Below are 22,559 nucleotides of genomic sequence, written 5' to 3'. Positions count from 1 at the left end.
AGTTGATGCTGTGCAGGGAAAGGTCAGATACAGGAAATTCACCACAAAATGTGAAAGAATCTTGACGAATCCTTTTTACTTCTGAAATATGGGCATTAGAACAAGAGAAACTCCCTTCAGTGGAATGTGAATATTTTCTATTTTCTTTTGAAAGAAACTGATACTCTCTTCGGACCTGTGGGCACAAGTACTTACACTGTAATCTAGCTGTACACACAATCTTTTGATACACATTCAGCGATAGTTACCGTAGAGGTAAGCTAAGAGGTGTAGAAAATATGAAAATAAGCTTCCCTCAAGAGTTCCAGGTCCAAAGCTTTGCTGCTGAATTTTTCATGCTGGGTTACATTTAGTGAAGATCTCGTAAGAGCTGGCTTAACATGGTACAGCAGATAGAGACTCCTCATGTGGTTACCTGCCAGTATCTCAGGGAATCTATAGTTGAATATATTTGTTACATAGTCCTTGGATGGTGATCAAATTCAGGCCCATTTCTCTTATTTGAGATTTGCGTCATCTTCTTTGAATCTGTAATGCCTAGAACAGGGTCTGGCACACACGGAAGGAAGAAAGGAAAAAAGGAGCAAACAGAGAGAAGGAAGAAGACTGGTAGCAGAATGGAAACGAGGATGCTAAGGAAGGAAACAATGACCACCTACTTTGTGCCAGATGCTATACTAAGATGTTTGCTCATGTAAATTTAGCTGATATAAAGAATCTGTCAGCACGATAAACATGATTTTAAAGTTCCCTTTATTACTGGCTCATGTTTTACTCCATACAATAGTCCAACACTGAGTTCACACACATAACCAACAGTATCCAGGCTTCCTCAACAGCACAGTATTTATTCCATGGAGGGACAGAGGTGATTCGGCTCCCCCACATGCCTTTCAGGGGAGCCTCCACATCCCTCTTGACTAGGAAAATCTTAAAAGAGGACAAAAGGGTCCTGCACCACCAGCTACCCTATCAAACCTATAGACAGATGATAACACTTATTTTAGAAAAAGTTTTCCACAGAATGTGGGTAATTTCAGACTCAGAGTAGTGTCTAGCACATTGCCAACACTCAGGACATGTTAAGTAATAAAAGGGTGTTGCTTCAAATCACTTGCTATTAAAAAAAGACTAAAATATCTTCCGTCCTTTCCATTTGTTTCAGAGTTTCCATTGTGCCAGTGATGCTGTTAATAACAGACTGTACATCTGTGATGTACAAAAGCTTTACTATTGTTGATTTAGGGCACTTTATATTTTATGTATGGAGTCTCTACATATCTGAGAAATGGTTGGTTCTTGTCGTACAACTCTGTATCTCTAGGTACCTCACACTCATCCTCAGGAATTTAATACCTTGCAAAGTGCATTTTATATGTTAGGTACACAAAAGATATTTGCTAATTCATAATTTTAAATAAAAGTATTGCAGATTTATAGGTAACATACATCATGGCCGAAAATAAGTAAGTTAATAAAAACAAATATACACTGCTATGTTTTCATTTGTTTTAATTATCATTTACTATGCTAACGGAGAAACTATTGGTTAACACTGGTGTTATTTGTCTGCTTGAGAAAGAGAACAGTGATGATGAGAAGACAGTGAAAACTGTTTGGTTAGTGCTGTATAGGGGCAGATGAATTAACTAGATCTCCTCTTGAGGTTCCAGCCTAACGATGTTAATATATTTTTCTTGTTGGGGAACTTTTCAGTGATGCTAACTGATAAGAAAACCTAATATAGGCACTAAATAATAAAAATTTAAGAAATCATCTACTACCGAAGGCAATCTACAGATTCAGTGCTGTCCCTACCAAATTACCCATGGCATTTTTTCACAGAACTAGAACAAAAAAATTTTAATTTGTATGGAAACACAAAAGACCCCAAATAGCCAAAACAATCTTGAGAAAGAAGAATGGAGCTGGAGGAATCACACACCCTGACTTCAGACTGTATTACAATGCTAGAGTCATCAAAACAGTATGGTACTGGCAGAAAAAGAGACACATAGATCAATGGAACAGGATAGAAAGCCCAGAAATTAACCCATGCACTTATGGTCAAGTAATCTACGACAAAGGAGGCAAGAATATTCAATGGAGGAAGGAGAATCTCTTCAATAAGTGGTGCTGGGAAAACTGGACAGCTACAGGTAAAAGAATGAAATTAGAACACTTCCTAACACCATACACAAAAATAAACTCAAAATGGATTAGAGACCTAAATGTAAGGCCAGACTTAAAACTCTTAGAGGAAAACATAGGCAGAACACTCTATGACATAAATCACATCAATACGTTTTTGGATCCATATCCTAGAGTAATGGAAATAAAAGCAAAAGTAAACAAATGGGACCTAATTAAACTTAAGAGCTTTTGCACAGCAAAGGAAACCATAAACAAAAGGAAAAGACAACCTACAGAATGGGAGAAGACATTTGCAAATGATGTGACCAACAAGGGATTAATTTCCGAAATATACAAACAGCTCATACAGCTCCATATTAAAAAAAACAATCAAAAACCAGGCAGAAGGCCTAAATAAACATTTCTCCAAAGAAGACATACAGATGGCCAACAGGCACATGAAAAGATGCTCAACATGGCTAATTATTAGAGAAATGCAAATCAAAACTACAATGAGGTATCACCTCACACTGGTCAGAAAGTACATCATTAAAAAATCTACAAATAACAAATCCTGGAGCGGGTGTGGAGAAAAGGGAACCCTCTTATACTGTTGGTGGGAATGTAAATTGGTGCAGCTACTATGGAAAACAGTATGGAGGTTCCTTTAAAAACTAAAAATAGAGTTACCATATGATCCAGCAATCCCACTTCTGGTCATATATCAGGAAAACATGAAAACTCTAATTCGAAAAGACACATGCACCCCAATGTTCATAGTGGCACTATTTATAATAGCCAAGACATGGAAGCAACCTAAATGTCCACTGACAGATGAACGGACAAAGAAAATGTGGTATACATATATACAATGGAATATTACTCAGTCATGAAAAAGAATGAAATAATGCCATCTGCAACAACATGGGTGGACCTAGGGATTATCATACTAAGTGATGTAAGTCAGACAGAGAAAGACAAATATCATATGATATCACTTATGTGTGGAGTCTATTTAAAAAAGGATACAAATGGACTTATATACAAAACAGAAATAGACTCACAGACATAGAAAACAAAATTATGGTTACCAAAGGGGAAACGGAGGGGGAAGCATAAATTAGAAGTTGAGGATTAACAGATACACACACTATATATAAAACAGATAAACAAATAAACAACAAGGACCTACTGTATAGCACAGGGAACTATATTCAATATCTTGTAATAACCTATAATGGAAAAAAATCTGAAAAAGCATATATATATATACCTACCTACATACATATATATACATATATGTAGTCACTTTTCTGTACACATGAAACTAACACAACACTGTAAATCAACTCTACTTCAATTAAAAAAAATCATAGAGATCTAAATTTAATCTTGATACTAGTTTATTGAACAATACTTACTGTTTAACATATATCATGAAAGAAGAAAAAGCATTGTTAATAATAAAAAGATATTCCTTTGTCCTACAACTGAGACTTGAAATATCAGAAAGGGAGCCAACCTCACCAGTTCTTTCTGAGAAAATGCTCACTGAAATTACTGCCACATATTAATTAGATACAGAGTTTTAAGTCATTCTATTTCCCCCATGGTAATAAAAATGATATCAAAAGAAATTGTATCAAGAATCATAAACCCAACTTGGTCTAACTCACAGCTGGAAGTACTTGAAGTTTTTCATTTCCAAGTTGAAAAAGGAGTATATCGTGACTTTTAAGCTCCTTAATCAAGACACGTTATTGAGGATAGTGATAGAAGTCATATTTGCACTATTCAGTGTCATACTATGAATGAGCTTCTGTCTGAGAACAGCTGGGAAACAGGTATACGAAATTTCTGGGCTGCTCAGTCAACAGTGATTTGAGATTGTGTTGGTGGTGATGGTGGTGATGGTGGGTGGAGGTGAGTAAAATAGCGGATAGTTCTTCACTACCCACTAACAGTGGATAGCAGAGAGTTCTTCATTATGCAGTATATTTAGGGTCCACGGTCCTCTCCCACTAAATGCCAGTGACAACTCTCCCCCTGAATCATTTCCTGCCTCCCACCCCTTCCCACATCCTTGTTCTAGGGGAATGGTGCTGCCTCCTTGTGGAAAACACATTCAACAGAGAATTCAGCACAGTACATACCACACCATTTGAGTTCTGATTTAGAAACATCAATTCAGAGCTGTTTTCAAGGGCAGAGAAAATATCTTTAAAGGTAAGAAGGATGCTTTAATTTATAGTGTACTTGAGGAATGTAACTTTTCAAACGTAACTACCATTTGTATAATGGTTACATGGGTCAGACATGTTTTTACTTCTCTGTATTTTAGGGTGAACCATAAGAAATTTTCTTTTTTTTGGTAATACAAATTGTCAAATAGCAGTAATTGTATATAGTTCACATACTATACTGACTCATTTAATCCTCACAATAAGCTTATGAAAAGAAACCAGCATCCCCATTTTATAGATGGGAAACAGAGGTATTGAGAGGCTAACTTGCCTAGGGCACATAGCCAGTATGTAGGGAAAGTAAGGCTGAGATTTTTTTTGCGGTACGCAGGCCTCTCACTGTTGTGGCCTCTCCCATTGCAGATCACAGGCTCCGGACGTGCAGGCTCAGCGGCCATGGCTAACGAGCCCAGCCACTCCGCGGCATGTGGGATCTTCCTGGACCGGGGCACGAACCCGCATCCCTTGCTTCAGCAGGCGGATTCTCAACCAGTGCGCCACCAGGGAAGCCCAAGGCTGAGATTTAAGTAGGCATTCAGGCCCCTGGAGTCTTGCCCTTGACCCCTGTGCAATACTGCCGCCTAACAGCCCTTGCCAGTGGTGCTTCTTCAGACTGTCAGCTCTCAGAAGGCAGAATCAGACTGAGAGAGATTGGCAGGAGTATGAAGGAGGGAAATAGGTAGGTGAAAAAAGGAAAGGGCTTTCCAGGCAGAGGACAGAGAGGTGTGAAACAGCATGACCTCCAGAGGTTTCTGTTAGTAGTTCAACAGGATCAGGAGAAAAGAGTGTGGAGGAGTGGAGATAAAACTTCTAGTGAAGCAGAAGGAGGCCAGCTGTGAAGAATGGACCCTGACAATCATCCAAGGAATCTGCTCTTTGTCCTAAATACCTGGATGTATTAAGGTCCAGGTTTGCATTTTTGAAAGAGCAGCTTGACACCTGGGTGGAGATCATTTGAGCTAGTTTAGAATATGAGAATATGAGAAGTTTGAGCTAGTTTAGAATATGAGAAGGCAGCTAGTTTAGAATATGAGAAGGCAGGAAGTGATGAGATTCTCTGCCTATTTAAGGGCAGAGGACCAGATCACCCCAACGTACTCTGAAAAGAAGCCGGCTGCATAGCCTTGGGGAAGTTATTTAGTTTCTCTCTGCCTCAATTTTTCTCACGTGTAAAATAACAAGAATAATACCAAGCTGTACTTTCTGAGTCTTCATTTCTTCCTCATTCACATACATCCCTAGAATTTGATTACTCTTCTGATTTAATTAACAAGACTTATTAGTTAGTGTCTTGTGTCCTTAGGACCACACAGGGCAGGGCATGCAGAGTTCCCCCCCCCATCCCCAATGTTCTTTTATAATTGATGCCATATCACTAATAACCTTTCCATATCTATTCAGAAAAGATTCCCGTCTTATGTTTCCCCCGCAGCCCCAACGCACAAGCATCCCCTCTCCTCTCTGCTTTATTCCTATAGCACTTGACATCCCATGTATGCTGTTTTAAGGTTTATTGTCCATCTCCCCTAACTAGAATGTGAGCTTTGTACAGAAAAATCTAATTTTATTCAATGCTGTATTTCCGGTGACTAGAACATTGCCTGGTATATAGTAAGTGCTCAGCAAACATATGTTAAGTGAATAAATGGATGGATGGGTGGATGGATGGCTATTTCTGTCTAGAACTAGCCTTGTCCAAAGATGTCTCAAAACCAAGGTTGCATCCACCAAGAGAGTACCTTTTCATCCACTGAAACCTCCAGACCCTAAAGAATATGCACTGAACACAATAATTCTTAAAATAAACTCTAAAATGTATATATCCTAGAACTTTTGCTTACCCACAACGAGGGGAAAAACACCTTCTAAACTGAAGTGCTTACCTACATTTAAAATTACAAAGAGCTGCACTTTTCTTAGCCAGCACCATTCTTCTTAGTTTCAGAAGAATATGCCTTTGTATATATTTTCAAATCTACACCCAAGTGTTTTTCTTTTCAGTATGCACTAAAATTTGCAGTAGAAATGTACATTAGTTTAAGTGAATTGAGCAGAATGATTGGACTAGGGAAAATAAAACTAATTACTCATGTCACTAGTACTTTAAAATGCAGAGTAGTTATCAGGAACACACATAATTATAAGTAATGCAGTTATTTTTTAATAATGAAGCCATAGCTAAGGTTAATTAATACTTTTAATAAAAAAATAAAATTTTGTTCTTTGAAGTTACAATATGTTATTTGTTAGTTTTAGATATTTTTCATGGAAATATGTGTGCACTCTGCTTACATTTTTCAAACAAATAGTATTAATTTTTTATGAGTATCTCCAAAGCCACCAGGAAGCAACAGCAGTGTGTGACACATTCAAACACTCTTTTTTTGCTTGAATCCTAATTGGGATTCTTTTTGGAACATTCCATAGGAATCAAATGCCAATGACTTCAATAGGAAATGAAGATACACGTCCTGACCACCTACCAATGTTTTAAGTCCTCAATAGTTCCTTTTCTTGAGTAGGTTTGCTACCTCCACTCTGAAAAAAGCCTAACTAGATTGTTCCAATACATTTCATTTATATTTACTGATTCTGCCCCAGTCTACAATTTAATTTCTTACTCAGAGTTGCAAACTATAGTCCCTCCAGTCAAAATCTCTCAAAGCCTTAGTCTGTCTCCCTTCTCAAGATTTTTTTTTTTTTTTGGTACGCGGGCCTCTCACTGTTGTGGCCTCTCCTGTTGCGGAGCACAGGCTCCGGACGTGCAGGCTCAGCGGCCATGGCTCACAGGCCCAGCCGCTCCGCGGCATGTGGGATCTTCCCGGACCGGGGCACGAACCTGTGTCCCCTGCATCAGCAGGCGGACTCTCAACCACTGCGCCACCAGGGAAGCACCCTTCTCAAGACTTTTGAAATGAGATGAAAAGAAGATGAAAAAGGCTATGGATTCTTGAAACCAAGTACGGATACCAGAATCAGCTTCTGCTCTGAATGAAAGGACAGGGCTTCTCTATTTATTATCCTTATGAAGTATGATTTTCTTGCAAAGATAGGTTTTATATATGCTGTAAAAGTAGAATGGAATATAATTTACAGACGAAAATGGGATGCTTTTGAGAGTCAGAAAAGGATACTATTAATAATTACATCGGTACACCAGGTGCACAAGAGGACTATACAGGCCAACTGAGATGCATGCCATACTGTGTAAAAGTCAAGGGTGAAATCTATGCTTTATTAAATAAGCATCAGAAGACCTAATTAAGAGTATCATCACTAGAGTCAGTGAAATTTTAGAGCTGAGTACAATTCAAGAGATTCCTAAACCCACTTATTTTAGAGAGAGCGCAAGGCCAAAGGGCAGCGAGGTTAACCCACCTGTCCAAGTTACACAAAAAAGGTAGGTGGTTGTGTTGAAATTGGAAACGGGTCTCCTGATTCGCTGTGATCTTTCTATTTTACCATACCTCCTCTAGGCAAAAGGCATTACTATGGATCCATATTGTCTACGGTATGTAAATAACTTGTAAAATATTCTTGAAGGAAAGAACCACAATATCACAAAATGTGATACAAAGCACAGACCAAAAGAAATTTCACAATCTTGATCTGAAAAGAAATAATTTCCTTTCTTTACAAACTGGCAACCAAAGGGAATGAATATTGCCCTTTGCATGTTGGCGTACTTTTACTCATTTAAGTAAATCTACAAATACATTGTAAGACATTGGCAGATTATTCAGAAGAGGAGGGAACACTCAGCCATCAAAAATCCCAAGAAGCTCTCAGCATCCTGAAGAACTTAATACTGTTAATTATTTGCAAATATTCACTTTCTGAGATTAGCCTTATAGAAAGTTTCCCTTTTTTAGGATGAGTGGGTCTTATGGAAACATTTAGATAGTAGATATCACAAGTAAAACAAATTTTTATCAACTTTATATAATCCATATAAAAAGTATTATTAATATTTTTACATTCACATTTTTTAAAGTCATTTAATCAGAAAGGTTGGTAAATGTACTCATTATTTCATGACATAGATCCTATCTTCCTAAAGTAAACATCAGTCTTAAAATTGATCATCATTCAGAGAAGAAAACCTTTTTTTTTTCTTTTTAAAGCATATTTACTTCTAAGTAGGAATGTAAACAGGATCTTATGGGATGACATTTTGTGAATACTCTTTTATATTCTCTGACTCTGTGAAAACTGAAAATTCTCCCCTACTACTTGCCCTGCAGGATGGCTGAATAAACCTCATCTCATCTGTCTGAAATGAATCCAATTTAATTCTGCTTGACCAAAAATCTGTTTCCATAGTTCGAAAACATGCAATCACCCTAAAGTACATTGCCATTGTAGCTATTGCTGAGGAAAATATACCTTGATTGAGAAAACAGTCCAGTGTGGCTTTTGAAAAATAAAATGACCCTCCCTGGTACACAATTTGGTAAGGCGGTTGATGAAAGTAGGCAGGTCAAAGGTTACAGTCTTAGAATTAGCATCACAAATCACTTGCATATTTAAATGTCAAGACTTTGACAATGCTAACAAACATTTAAATTCTACATATATCAGTAATCTCTTTGTAGCTGGAGGGCAAGATAAAAATCAACTGTGAAGTAAATTTACAACAAATTATTCTGTTACTCAAAAGTAAATAATTTGCTTTCTTCCCTAGTAGTTTTTCCCCCATACATTCACATCTTATTACCTGTAATCACAAACATATCCTTTTAAGAGAGAATTTTTTTTTTTCCGCTGTACGCAGGCCTCTCACTGTTATGGCCTCTCCCGTTGCTGAGCACAGGCTCCGGACGCGCAGGCTCAGCAGCCATGGCTCACGGGCCTAGCCACTCTGCCGCATGTGGGATCTTCCCGGACCAGGGCACGAACCCGTGTCCCCTGCATCAGCAGGCGGACTCTCAACCACTACGCCACCAGGGAAGCCCCAAGAGAGAATTTTAAAAACTTTGAGTACAACTTTAAAACACTGTTGTTGAATATTTGTAGTATATTAATCCAAATTATTTAATTGCTGTTATTGGTCTGTTAAAAATCTAAAGATTTAAAATATGTATTTTTTAATGAACCTAGTAATCTTTTATTTAAGTCAATACTTCCTCAAATGAACCAAGTAATTATTAATTGATTAGATCATTTACTTCCATAAACCTCTGCTATCTTTAAACATGTTATAGCTTACAATAAAAGAGACTCTTTTCATTGGCAATTAATGGGCAGTTAACTGTTTTCCTTTCACATTAGTTAATATTATAAAATGCATAAATTTTTAATTTCTTCATTTCTAGGTGTTTAACTTGCAAACGAAATAGCTATTTTACAAATGTTTACCTAAAAAACTATTTCTTAATACACAGCGAGTACTAATTGATAAAAAACATAAAAGTAAGGCTGATAATTCTTTCCTTATTTTGGGATACATCTGGTTTACCTAGTAACTTAAGCAGCTGTGATTTCATTAACGATGAAACAAGACTACTAAGAAAAAAATCTGATCATTTCAAATTTTATTCACAAGAACATTTCTATTTCCTAATGTCCTAGAATGTCCTCTTATGAATTATTTTACATAAAGGAAATAGTCTATCATAGCTCTGTGTTTCATTTTCCTATATCAGATTTGCCTTAATAACCTGCTTATCGTTAAATAAACCGTAAACCAGTAAACACAATAACAAATCATTAGTGAAGTATTAGAAAAGAATATCAAACGGAGCTGTTGGGCATGCATAAATCTGTCTAAAGACACAATCTTTATCCAAGAGGCTAAGTGCAATTATTAACAATCTTATAAACCCAAACAAGACACAGAAAATCAACAAAATGATTTTAGTCTAAGCACACATTCTTACTAAAATGTCTATTTCATAAGGGAGGGGCTTTTTGTTTGGTGTTCCTAATGTATCCCCAGTGCCTAGAACAGTGTATGGCACATGTAGTGTGATCGGTAAATACATACTGATGAACACCCTGTGAGACAGCCCATTTTACTTTGTGGCCAAATGCAAATTTTAAAAAAGGAGAGAGAAGAAAGAAGAAAGTGATGCATATAGGTGTATAATATGAAACACTACATTTATAAATTTACAGACTTTACAACTTTTTGGTCATCTCTCTTCTTTTAGGACATTTTCTCTTTCTCTATTCTGTTCCTCCCACTCCTTCCTACTCAAAGTAAAAATCAGAATCTATTTTCTTCTTTCTCTGGTAAACATATGTTAATTAGTAGATAGGGTGCTGATCTGAACAGAATTCATCTTCTTTTACTCTCTTTCTAAATGTGACACATGATCTATTTCAAACATTTGAAATAAAAGCAATTTAAAAAATAATTGGTGTCATTCTTGCTTCTTTAGTACATGGTTTTCTAGAAAAGTAAGAATCTCATCTTTGGAAAGCTTTATATGGCACCTACTAGAGACATTCACTAACTACCAAAAACAAAACAAAAGCAAACAATCAAGTTTGGGCCAAGAAGAACACACAATTCTGAAAGCATTAACAACAGAATATGTACAAAGGCTATAAATGTCAACAGAGATCTAATAGAATTTAATAGAATTTCAACAGCATTCTAAAAGCCTTTATGAAATGTAAGCTCTGAGGCAGGTGTTTTTTTTTTCTCTTCTTCATTGATGTAATGCCAATACTTAAGCCAGTGCCTGACACATAGTAGGCAATCAGTAAGTATATCTTGATGGAATAAATATACTTCCTACTTGTACAAGTGTGACATTTAAAAATTGTTTTTCAAAAATTTTAGACATAAGATTGAAAAATAAGCTCATTGAAGTGAAATATGGGTGAGGGCAGTTAGCTATATAACGTATGAAATATGTTGGCCCAAGACAGTTTTTTTTGTTTTTTTTTGTTTTTTTTGCAGTAGGCGGGCCTCTCACTGTTGTGGCCTCTCCCGTTGCGGAACACAGGCTCCGGATGCACAGGCTCCAGATGCGCAGGCTCAGCGGCCATGGCTCACGGGCCCAGCCGCTCCGCAGCATGTGGGATCTTCCCGGACCGGGGCACGAACCCGTGTCCCCTGCGTCGGCAGGCGGACTCTCAACCACTGCGCCACCAGGGAAGCCCCCAAGACAGTTTTTAAGTACCGTATTTTGGGTCTTTGTCCTCAGATAAACTAACAGTGTGTTTTTCCCATAAACAGTAAAATAGTAGACTTATCGTTCATGGTGAGAGCCACATGCCTACCAATTCAAAATCTTCAGACTTCAAAATACAATAGAAGTGCTGTAGGCAATTTCTTTTTTAAGATGTTCAAATTTGCTTTTATTTTATTTTGATGAAGTGCTGAGCTGGAACAAGGCCTTTCAGATACTTCACTATTTGACTCGTTCATTTAACTTAAAAAGTGAAAGACCTGTGTAATTAGTAGACAATCCCCTCAGCTTGGGCTAGACCAAGGTTATTGAATCAAGACCATCAACTAACCACACACAAACCATCACAAAGCAGTATATATCAATAAAGGTTCACAAACCACAAACCAACAGCATATACACATTTCATCCTCAAACTGAATTCATTATATTAAGCAAGTCTTAAAAAAGCCATAATGCTTGAGATCAGAAATAATCCCATTCTAGAAAAGACACATATGCAGAAAAGTCCACTTTCATAATCACAGATCCAGAATGAAGAAATGAAATCTGTGTACTCACCTGGCTAATGGGTTCTTTTGTAGGGGGCTTTCCTCTTCTGGCTGTGCTAGTAGCCAGGGTCGTGGTGGTCTCCATAATTGACGTGGACATCTCTGACTGCATGGCAGTGGCTGTTGACTCAGTTGTCATAGAGGAAGGCACTTCACCAACCAGTCTCACATTTCCCACTATGGCGATGTTGGCATCATTTTCGGCTGCCATATTCAGAACTTTCAAGCCATTGTAGTAAAGCCCAGAGAGCTGACCCTGGAAGGGCTGGCCCTGCTCTTTCCCGCCAATTATTATGGTTGCTTGGCTATTGAAGATTGTGAGCTGACGCCCTGTAAAAATAATATTACATACATGCAAAAATGTTGATTGTGAACTCTACAGTCTACAAAGGATGATAAAACAGATCTTTCATGGGGTGGATAATGAGAGCAATAAACTATAAGAGAGGCATTTGACTCATAATTCATTGCTTATAAATGAGGTGTCCATGAAATGCATAATCATTGGCAAATACTTGTAAATTCTCAACTTATTATAAATGTAGTGCTTTTGCTAAAAGACCAATCAAAGATATGTATTATAAATTAATTTTTAGTGGATTCCTTTCCCCTTTTACCTCAAGACCTTATACTGTTGGTCTCTTAAGTCTAAATTGTTTAATTAAAAATGAGATATTTAATATTTCAAGTATTTGTCATTCTAAAATTACCACCGGTAGAAACTCATCTATAGCAGCTGAAATCTGATTTTAAATTTATGGTAAAAATTTCATAATTCACATAATGGCCACAGGTATCTATATGCTCTTCTTTAGAAATGTGTATTTTTTTGAAGGCAATAGTCCATTGTTATTTGAATTATTCTGTTTTCCGGCAAATACACTGAAAAGAAACACATAGTTTACACTGAGCGTGTCAGAGACAAAAAAAATCCAAAAAGATTTTTCTGATTGGCTTTCAGCAAGTCTATTAAAACAAAACAAAATGAAAAAAAATATAGCTTCAGATGTAAAAAGCAGCTTCAGCAATGATACACAAACCGATGGAGAAATTATGGCACATTTCCATCAAACAGCAATCCTCAGCACAACAGTACCAATATCATCAAATTGAGTATCCAGTTTTAGCAGATTGCTCTCTGTTCATAAAAAGCATGCACACAACTTTAAGTTCAGTTTTAATTAGGGCTTGTTCCCAAATGCTCTTAGAAGTTTGCAAACGTTAAAGGGACTTCATTTTGACTGGCAATCCATATTGCCCACTATTTAAGATGCCTAGAGTTTAAACCAAGAGTTTTTTTGTTGTTGTTTTTTTCAGGACCATAATGAAGATATCAGAACTACATATATTTTAGTTAATAATTTAGAGGCTGGAACATGTAATATAATCTATAAATGATTTATCATTTTGGGTTAATGCTTGCTGTGAGTACCTTCATAGATTGAGTTAGTGGATTATATTTAACAGTCCCTTTAACCTTAAGTTAACAGGGTAAGATTATTAAACAGCTGGTACGTCTAAAAATGTATAGAAATTATTATACAAGGAATGCAAATATTACTATCTACATTTTACTGTTTTAAATTTGTTTTTAATTTAGTTTTACGGAAAATTTATTTTTTATGTTTATTAGTGTTACAATGAAGTACTACTTGGTTATGTTCAAATTATTTTTTTATTTGAAGTTTTAATCAATGTTTTTTACCTTTGTCGAGTAGCCATTCATCAACTACTCGACCAAGTCGATATGGAATTCGCTGTCTAGCAATCGCCAGGCGCTCGTTATCATTGTTTCCTTTAAAGTTTAAAGAGACATTTCATTGGTTAAAATCTGTAAGGTCAAAGGTTAAAAGTTAATACTTAAAGCTTGAGCTATACAGTTGCCACATGATTTTTTTGAAATTTGGAATTTTAAAAAGTTCTACCTAGAACATTTCATGTTTCAGACTTGTCATTCATTCATTTATTTTATTTTAGCAAACAAAATTATTCCTATGTTAATTGAAAATTAGAAATCTGCATTTGAGCTAGGTTATTAAAACTTATGTTATAGACAGACCCGAACAACCAATTTAAACAGCAAATAATAGCTTTACAAAGAAATGAACATTGATCTCAGGGTTTTGTCTTTTTGATGTTTCTTATTAACTAGTTAAACATGTTCAGGTGAAACAGGTTTAAGTTTTCAAAATACATTCAATCTCTTCTTATTCCAGATTAGTAATTTATGAACACCAAACTTAATACAATCTTCGGCACACTGAAGCATCTAAAATAGGCCTAGCATACTTTATGTCCTATTCAGAAAAGAGAAATTCTTATTCATCTCATTTAAGGAAACCACAAAGTCTGAATAGTTCTTGTATATTCCACACAAATTGGTTTATCAACCACCTGGACATCACAAGGGAATACATCTTGCATCATCAAATATGTTATGATAGGAAAAGGCTTTGACAAAAGTGACTTTGAGTATCCTTCAGTTTCATTTAAAACTTGACAGATTGAGGCGTATGACATTTGAAAAAAATTATGTGCTCAAATATTTGCTTTTTATTAAACTATTCTAAAGAAGGCATGATAACTTCAGGAACAAATACAAGCCACAACAGTGGTCCCTATTCATAGCTCTAAACTAAGTGGAAGCCTTGATTCTTTGAATAAAAAAATTATCTGATAAAAACATAGTTTAAATTGACCTTGAATAATGCTTGCAAATAGATGACTGTTTTCTTGATCTATGAAGCACTTAGGAAGAATCTAGACTGCCATCTCAGCACTCAATCATGTATATTGCCAGAAGCTTTTCTATTCTATGAAAATTAACTAATGTGGAATTTTGAACTAAGACATTTTGGTAATAGCTCACGTGAGGACTCAGAGGTGAAAGAAATGGTGGAAGAAATGGTGAATGGTAGGTAGTACTGCCCACAAGAAAAGACTGGAGCATTTTACTAGGGAAGATAAAAGATACATTTTTCTCAGATTTAGAATAATTAATAAATGTTTTCTTAGGCTAGTTTTATTTATACACTATACTTACCACAATAAATCCACCATATTAGTCACAAACTTTTAGAGAAAGAGAAAAGAACTATCATTTAGACCTTATCAATTTATCCTTTGAAGTTTTTTATGACTGAAAATATTCCATACATTAGTATTTAACTGAAAATGTAAATACCAAAGTGGAGCGAAATATATAGTTTAATAAAAACATTGATATCTATCTCTCTGTATTATGAAATTATTAAAATGTTATAGTATTTTATCCTATGGGAACATAGTTTTGGTATATTGATAATTTTTTTAAAAGGATAAAATAGCATAAATTCCAAGCCTATCTTTGTTTTCAAGAAATGTGTACATTTTACGTTCTCTTTTGTGTGCTTGTATACATATATCAATATATTTGGAAAAATATACAAAAATTTAATATTACTTGTCTTATGGCAGCATGATTCTTGATGAATATGTATTTTGGCTTATATGTGATTTATGTAATCAACATGTTTATGTACATAATTTGATAAGCAAATTAAATACTTTCAAAAACACATACCCTTTGCTCTATGGACTTGTTTGTAGAGCAACACTCATACCAATTTACACTATTATACCTCTCCTGACAACTTTATAATTATGTGGCTCCTTGTGCTGTTTTTCATGCTAGAGTGTTCCCATCATCAGAAATGATCTATATCCTCAGACACCGCCCAAATCTAAGCTGCAAATCACCTCTTGCCCAATTACTACTACAATATAATAACAGACATCTCTGCATCCTCTCCACAGCAATCCCACCCATTCTCCACAGGTCAGCCAACACCCTATCAGGCCGCTTGTCTATTATAACCCTCCCATTGCCTTCAGGATAAAATCTCGACCACCTGATGAGGCTTATGATGACTTCCATGATCTGGTCTCTTCCCACCTCCCCTGCCCCATCTCATGGCTGTCACTGTCTTGCTCTCCTCTTTCCATCTCATGAGAATTCTTTCAATTCTTCTAAAGCCCTCCTTTTACCTCTGGACTTTTGCACTTGTTCTCTCCTCTACTTGCAAGATTTTCCTCACTCCCATCCCATCCCATCCTCACCTTTCCTTAGCCAAACATGACTCATTAGTGAAGTCTTCTTGGCAGGAACATTATTTCCTCAGGAGGTCTTCCCTGATGTCCCCAAGTTAAATTAGGACACCTGAATATATGCTTTCCTGACACCTGATACATGCTCTTTTGAAACAAGCACTGACCCTGTAAATTGCATATTCAATTAATATTTTCTCTCTGAACTCTGAAATTTCATGAGGTCAGGTATTATGTGTAGTGTTTATTGTTGTATTCTCAGTGTTTGCACAATATCTGTCATAGAACCTCCTATGAAATATCTGTAGAATGAAGTAGCAAAGGAAATCTTGTTTGAAATTCTGATGGCTTCTGTGGCACCATTATCTCATCTCCACAGGCTAACAACATTCACAGGAAAGCAAATACTTGTGCCAGAGGATAGATCACATGTAGCTAAGCCTCCCTTTGTACTTTCCAAAGGAAACATCAAATATTCCAATTATAATTTTATGTCTTTAATGATTATCACTGATTTGAACATCCGTACAATCAGTTCATTATTGTTTTTATAATAACTGCCCCGTGCCACAAAGTAGATAAACATAGTTATTATTAGTAGGGAAAGTAGAGAGAAAAGTCTTAAATAATACAGCTGGAGGAAATGGAAGCCTTTTGAATGATTTTGAGAAGAGTACATAAAAACGCAAGAATACATATACACCCACATGCATACAGACATACAATTTGCCCTCATACCTTTAACTGGCACTCACAGAACAATTAACATGATCCACATGGTATGATTTAAATGAACAATAGTTTCTGAAGATTCTTGATAAGACTCAGCTAAAAAGAGAACCTACACTGCATTCCCAATGAATAACAAAGAGGTGATCTAACAACAAAAACAAGAAAAAAATAGAGTGGGCAGCAGAGATAGGTATAAAAAGACACACTAATTTTTAAGAGAGGTACCCACACAAATGGGCTCATACAATCCCATAACCCATAGATTTCAGATGTCTTCTAGTTGAAAGTATTTTTTTAATTGAAATATTTGATTTTGAAATCCAAGGACAGACTTTATTCTTAGTGGGCATAATGGATAGGAAATCAGATGGCGCTTACTTCACTATATGTTGACTTTATTCTCCAAATCCTTTGTTTTTCTACTAGAATATAAAACTAATGCCTTTTCTTGTGACAAAATTGTATATAGGGGCTTCCCTGGTGGCGCAGTGGTTAAGAATCCGCCTGCCAATGCAGGTGACATGGGCTCGAGCCCTGGTCCGGGAAGATCCCACATGCCACGGAGCAACTAAGGCCGGGCGTCACAACTACTGAACCTGAGCTCTAGAGACCACGAGCCACAACTACTGACCCTGCGTGCCACAGCTACTGAAGCCCAAGTGCCTAGAGCCTGTGCTCTGCAACAAGAGGAGCCACCACAATGAGAAGCCCACACACTGCAACGAAGAATAGCCCCTGCTCGCCACAACTAGAGGAAGCCTGCACACAGCAACGAAGACCCAACACAACCAAAAATAAATAAATTGATTAATTTAAAAAAATTGTATATAAGTACATTATCAACAAACAAAGGCACATCTAAATAGAGTGACAATGTCTTCCTAACAGATGATTCCCAAACCCCTCTTAGTATTGGGTACAAAACAGCTCCGATTGTTTAAGTTCACCAGGAATAAGCCCACATTTTGCCTCTACTTCATGATTTTCATTAACAAGCTGCACATGGAGGGCAGAAATGAAGTACATTATTTTAAGAAAATGCCCTAAATGCATTTCATTCCTTTACAAATTCATGGTGATATGTTATTTATAACATATCCAGTGACTCTGCATGATTGTATTCATTCTATTTAATCCTGTCCTTACTTTGATATGCTTCTAAAACTTTACATGCAATATAAAGGACATGAAACAACCCATTTGATCGGGAAAGGTCAAAGATAAATATAATTTCTGATGACCCTTACTTTTCTTTGGAAAGTGTTGGGATCTGATACCAAGCATGCTGGGATGTAGAAACACTACATGGATTTTCTTTGGACAGTCAAAGGTTGCAGGCTTATACAGATAGAAGAGGTTAAAAACAAGGAAAGTGTACCTGAAAATTGAAATCAAATGAAAGGCGAGAAACTATTTTCAACTTCAAGTATCCTAAATCAGAGGTAAGGATAAAGCAGTAATGACCCACTTGTCAAAGACCAATTCATTTTGGAATTACAAAAAGTGTCCAATTAGAGTTTCAACTTTTTAAAAAGCATGCAAATCAACTACAGTAATCTACTGAATACATAAATTAGGTTTATAAAGCCAGAGCTTCTCACTGAATAAAGGATAATAATTTAGTTGCATACTTCCTTTACCCCAATAAAAGTGGAATGAGGTTTTTCTTTTGATTTACTTTCTTTTTCCTCCAGTTAATTTTATGTGGGTTAAAATTGTTGTTACCTCCACTGAAAATGTTACCAGCAACATACATGTCTCTGCTGAAGTAATTTTCAAGCAATAAAACGGTATGTAAAATTTGGTTTACTTTTCTTTGAATTGTTGAAGGATTCAGTAATTTTTTAAAAAAATTTTTAAAAAATTAAATATAATTGATCTATAACATTATATCAGTTTCAAGACTCAGTATTTTTGACAAGAAGCTGGCCTCATCTAGTAACACTACTACCAATTGATAGGTTCTAGCTCTAATTGGTGTGGCCATTTGGGTATAAGGTATTGTACACAATGGATATTTCGAACAAGGTTCCACAGGTGGAGAATAAGATGGAAAATCTGATAATTCATACCTAAAAGTGTAGCATCCTCAATTTTGATTGAATTCAGGATAGTTTTACTTTCCCACCTAGCCGATAATATTTGGTCACACTACAGTATATTAATTTTTTATAAATCAGTAGACTTCAAGGAAACAAGAGTAATTTCAAAGAATCAAGGTAAGCAGCAAGGAGTAATAAAACTCAAATCCTTGAATTGGAGTTAAATTTCATGGTGGTACTCAGAAAACAAAGGGAACTAAAATTGTAATCATATTTTTATGACTATTGGTCAGTAGAGACAAGCTATATGAAATTCGCTAACACATAATTTTCTCCTCTCATTTTCATAGATCTCCCCTGATGTGTAATTTCTCTTCAGAAATAAAAGTGGCAGTTTTGATAAGACAGTAATATACTTGGAAAACAATAAGGAAAAGCAACTTTATGAACCCAACATTTGTTCAGAATAACCTGAAAGTGAAAACAAAGATACTCGCTTCTTCTGAAGGTTACCTGTTTCCTCTTTTTTAAGGCTGGGAAAGGAAACACAAAAGGGTTCTTAAATGCTGTACATACTTCCAGAGAAGATTAGGAGTCTAATTTTTAGACTTTTTGTTTTTAAATGGGAACATGGCATTTGGATATGCCTAGGCCCATAAAGCAAAGTAAAAGTTTAACAAAGTTTTGCAAAATGACTCTAGTTTTAAAAGCAGCATTATCACATTATTTCCAACTACATGCTGTACGAGTAGTTGTTGTACAAACCATACAATACAGTAATATCTAATTTAGCTGGCAAGGCTCCAAATAAGTAGATTTTGAACACTACTGACACTCTTCAAGGGGCAAAGTTGTGAAAAAAATATAGCTGCTCTAATGAAAATATTTGTTCTATGTATTACATGATTTGCTGTATCATTAAGATATATACATAACAAACATTTGGCTCCTACCTACTTTGCCAGTTTCATCTTGAACCATTTATTTCTAACTCTTTAAATTCTAGTCACTGTGGACTTCTTTCAAATTCTACAACCAAGCTAATCCTCTTCCAAGGTGCCATTCACCTTGCTTTGCAAATTTCCTGCATTTCTGTGTACACCTCAACACTCCCACCCATCCCAACATGCACACAGACACAGACATCTGAGTCTGGCCAACTTATTTCTTCTTTTGATACTAGCTTATATGATTCTCAGGAAAGCATTTTCTGGATCCCTCCACCAAATTAACCTAGAGCCTTCCATTATGCATCCTTGTAACACTTAGTAGAAGTAACTGTAATTGTGGTGAAACGGTTTCATGTAACTGATTCTAGATTATGGGTTCCTTGCAAGTAAGGACTATACGTGGTCCATCTGTTCACTGTTTTATATACATACCTATATATATATTTGAAAATACACAAAGTGAATTTTGCTTGGACTTCATATTGCCTTTTATTCTTCCTAGCCCACCTCTTATCTCTGCTCTCATGCCACTCATTGATAGCCCAAGGCATGCATCCATGTCTACTCTTCCTAGACATATCTCATGTACCCAAAAGACTTCACCTTCCTTCTCTAGTTCCAATAGTCAAATCCTTTGTTTCTTTAGTACAGCTTAGCTATACATTAGGAAAGCAATCTGACTCAATGAAGTTAACACATAAGCACTGTGTACTCAAAGTACTGTTTCAGGTATACATCAATACATCACATAGAGACTATTATTAAAGGGCTTAGATTTTGGCTGGGGAGTCAAGGGCCAAAATGAGGAAAGTTAAATGGAAGCTCAAGATAATAGATAACTATGCATACGTATACAATTAACCACTGCTTGAATTATAGCTGCCACAGAAGTTCAGACAGGGCATTGGATTAGAACAGACAAAGAAGGTATGATAGAACCCAAAGAATTTTACCTAGATCACAAGCAGTCTAAGTTTTATTGAAATAAAAACCAGATTAAAAATGTGTTGTAATGTGGATATTAACACCCCAAAAGTTGATAATTGATTATTCTTAATTTCATAAAGCTCTACACTCCTACCTCTATTTTTTAAGTAAATATATTCTCTAAAAGAATATATTTTGACTCAAACTAATTGCAAATACAAATAAAAATGGTTAAAATACATATGCCATGCAAAGTGAAACTTGTAATACACACAATGTTAAAACTATTGAATAAAATACTATGCTATCTCTTTGGTGGGGCTAATGGCAGACTCTGGGAGGGCTCACGCCAAGGAGTACTTCCCAGAACTCCTGCCGCCAGTGTCCTTGTCCCCACGGTGAGCCAAGGCCACCCCCCACCTCTGCAGGAGACCCTCCAACGAAAAACACGTGGGATCTTAGTTCCCACACCAGGTATCGAACCTGCACCCCCTTTAGTGGAAGCGTGGAGTCTTAACCACTGGACTGTCAAGTTTGATGGTTCTGCTGATGATCCAGTGGGGATTCCCAAGCTGAAGAAACTGCTGGCCACTGTGGGTTGGAACTTTGGCACTCAGAAGTGAGTTGTCAACCAGAGGGCAGACAGCAGAGGCAAGAAGAACTACAATCCCGCAGCCCCTGGAATAAAAACCATATTCACAGAAAGATAGACAAGAGGAAAAGGCAGAGGGCTATGTACCAGATGAAGGAACAAGATAAAACCCCAGAAAAACAACTAATGAAGTGGAGATAGGCAACCTTCCAGAAAAAGGATTCAGAATAATGATAGTGAAGATGATCTAGGACCTTGGAAAAAGAATGGAGGCAAAGATGGAGAAGATGCAAGAAATGCTTAAGAAAGACCTAGAAGAATTAAAGAACAAACAAACAGAGATGAACAACACAATAACTGCAATGAAAACTACATGAGAAGGAATCAATAGCAGAATAGCTGAGGCAGAAGAACGGATAAGTGACCTGGAAGACAGAATGGTGGAATTCACTGCTGTGGAACAGAAAGAAGAAAAAACAATGAAAAGAAATGAAGACAGCCTAAGAGACCTCTGGGACAACATTAAACGCAACAACATTCGCATTATAGGGGTCTCAGAGGGAGAAGAGAGAGAGAAAGGACCAGAGAAAATATTTGAAGAGATTATATTTAAAAACTTCCCTAACATGGGAAAGAAAATAGCCACCCAAGTCAAGGAAGCGCAGAGAGTCCCGTACAGGATAAACCCTAGGAGAAACATGACAAGACACATAGTAATCAAATTGGCAAAAATTAAAGACAAAGAGAAATTATTGAAAGCAGCAAGAGAAAAATGACAAATAACATACAAGGGAACTCCCATAAGGTTAACAGCTGATTTCTCAGCAGAAGCTCTACAAGCCAGAAGGGAGTGGCATGATATACTTAAAGTGATGAAAGAGAAGAACCTACAACTAAGATTACTCTACCCAGCAAGGATCTCATTCAGAGTTGATGGAGAAATCAAAAGCTTTACAGACAAACAAAAGCTAAGAGAATTCAGCACCACCAAACCAGCTCTACAACAAATGCTAAAGGAACTTCTCTAAGTGGGAAACACAAGAGAAGAAAAGGACCTACAAAAACAAACCCAAAACAATTAAGAAAATGGTCATAGGAACATACATATCAATAATTACCTTAAACGTGAATGGATTAAATGCCCCAACCAAATGACACAGG

The 22,559-nt window shown here is 36.3% G+C and overlaps 1 protein-coding gene across 22 annotated transcripts in view; it reads right to left on the bottom strand.

Moving 5' to 3' along the window:
* NRXN1 (neurexin 1) overlaps positions 1–22,559 on the bottom strand; it is a 1,127,862-nt gene that overhangs the window by 122,656 nt on the left and 982,647 nt on the right. For 13 of the 22 annotated variants that reach the window (XM_065890685.1, XM_065890668.1, XM_065890670.1 and 10 more), the window contains 2 exons: positions 13,775–13,864; positions 12,080–12,399 (listed from right to left, as the gene is read on the bottom strand). In XM_065890685.1, coding sequence (XP_065746757.1) covers positions 12,080–12,399; positions 13,775–13,864 — 410 coding nt within the window. The remainder of the gene's footprint in view (positions 1–12,079; positions 12,400–13,774; positions 13,865–22,559) is intronic. The other 9 variants (XM_065890678.1, XM_065890679.1, XM_065890681.1 and 6 more) reach the window with 2 other exon arrangements.

Source organism: Phocoena phocoena, chromosome 14 (genome assembly GCF_963924675.1).
Source record: "Phocoena phocoena chromosome 14, mPhoPho1.1, whole genome shotgun sequence".
NCBI classification, from domain to species: domain Eukaryota; kingdom Metazoa; phylum Chordata; class Mammalia; order Artiodactyla; family Phocoenidae; genus Phocoena; species Phocoena phocoena.
Note: the sequence above shows the minus strand (reverse complement) of the source record. Positions and strands in the feature narration are given on the sequence as shown.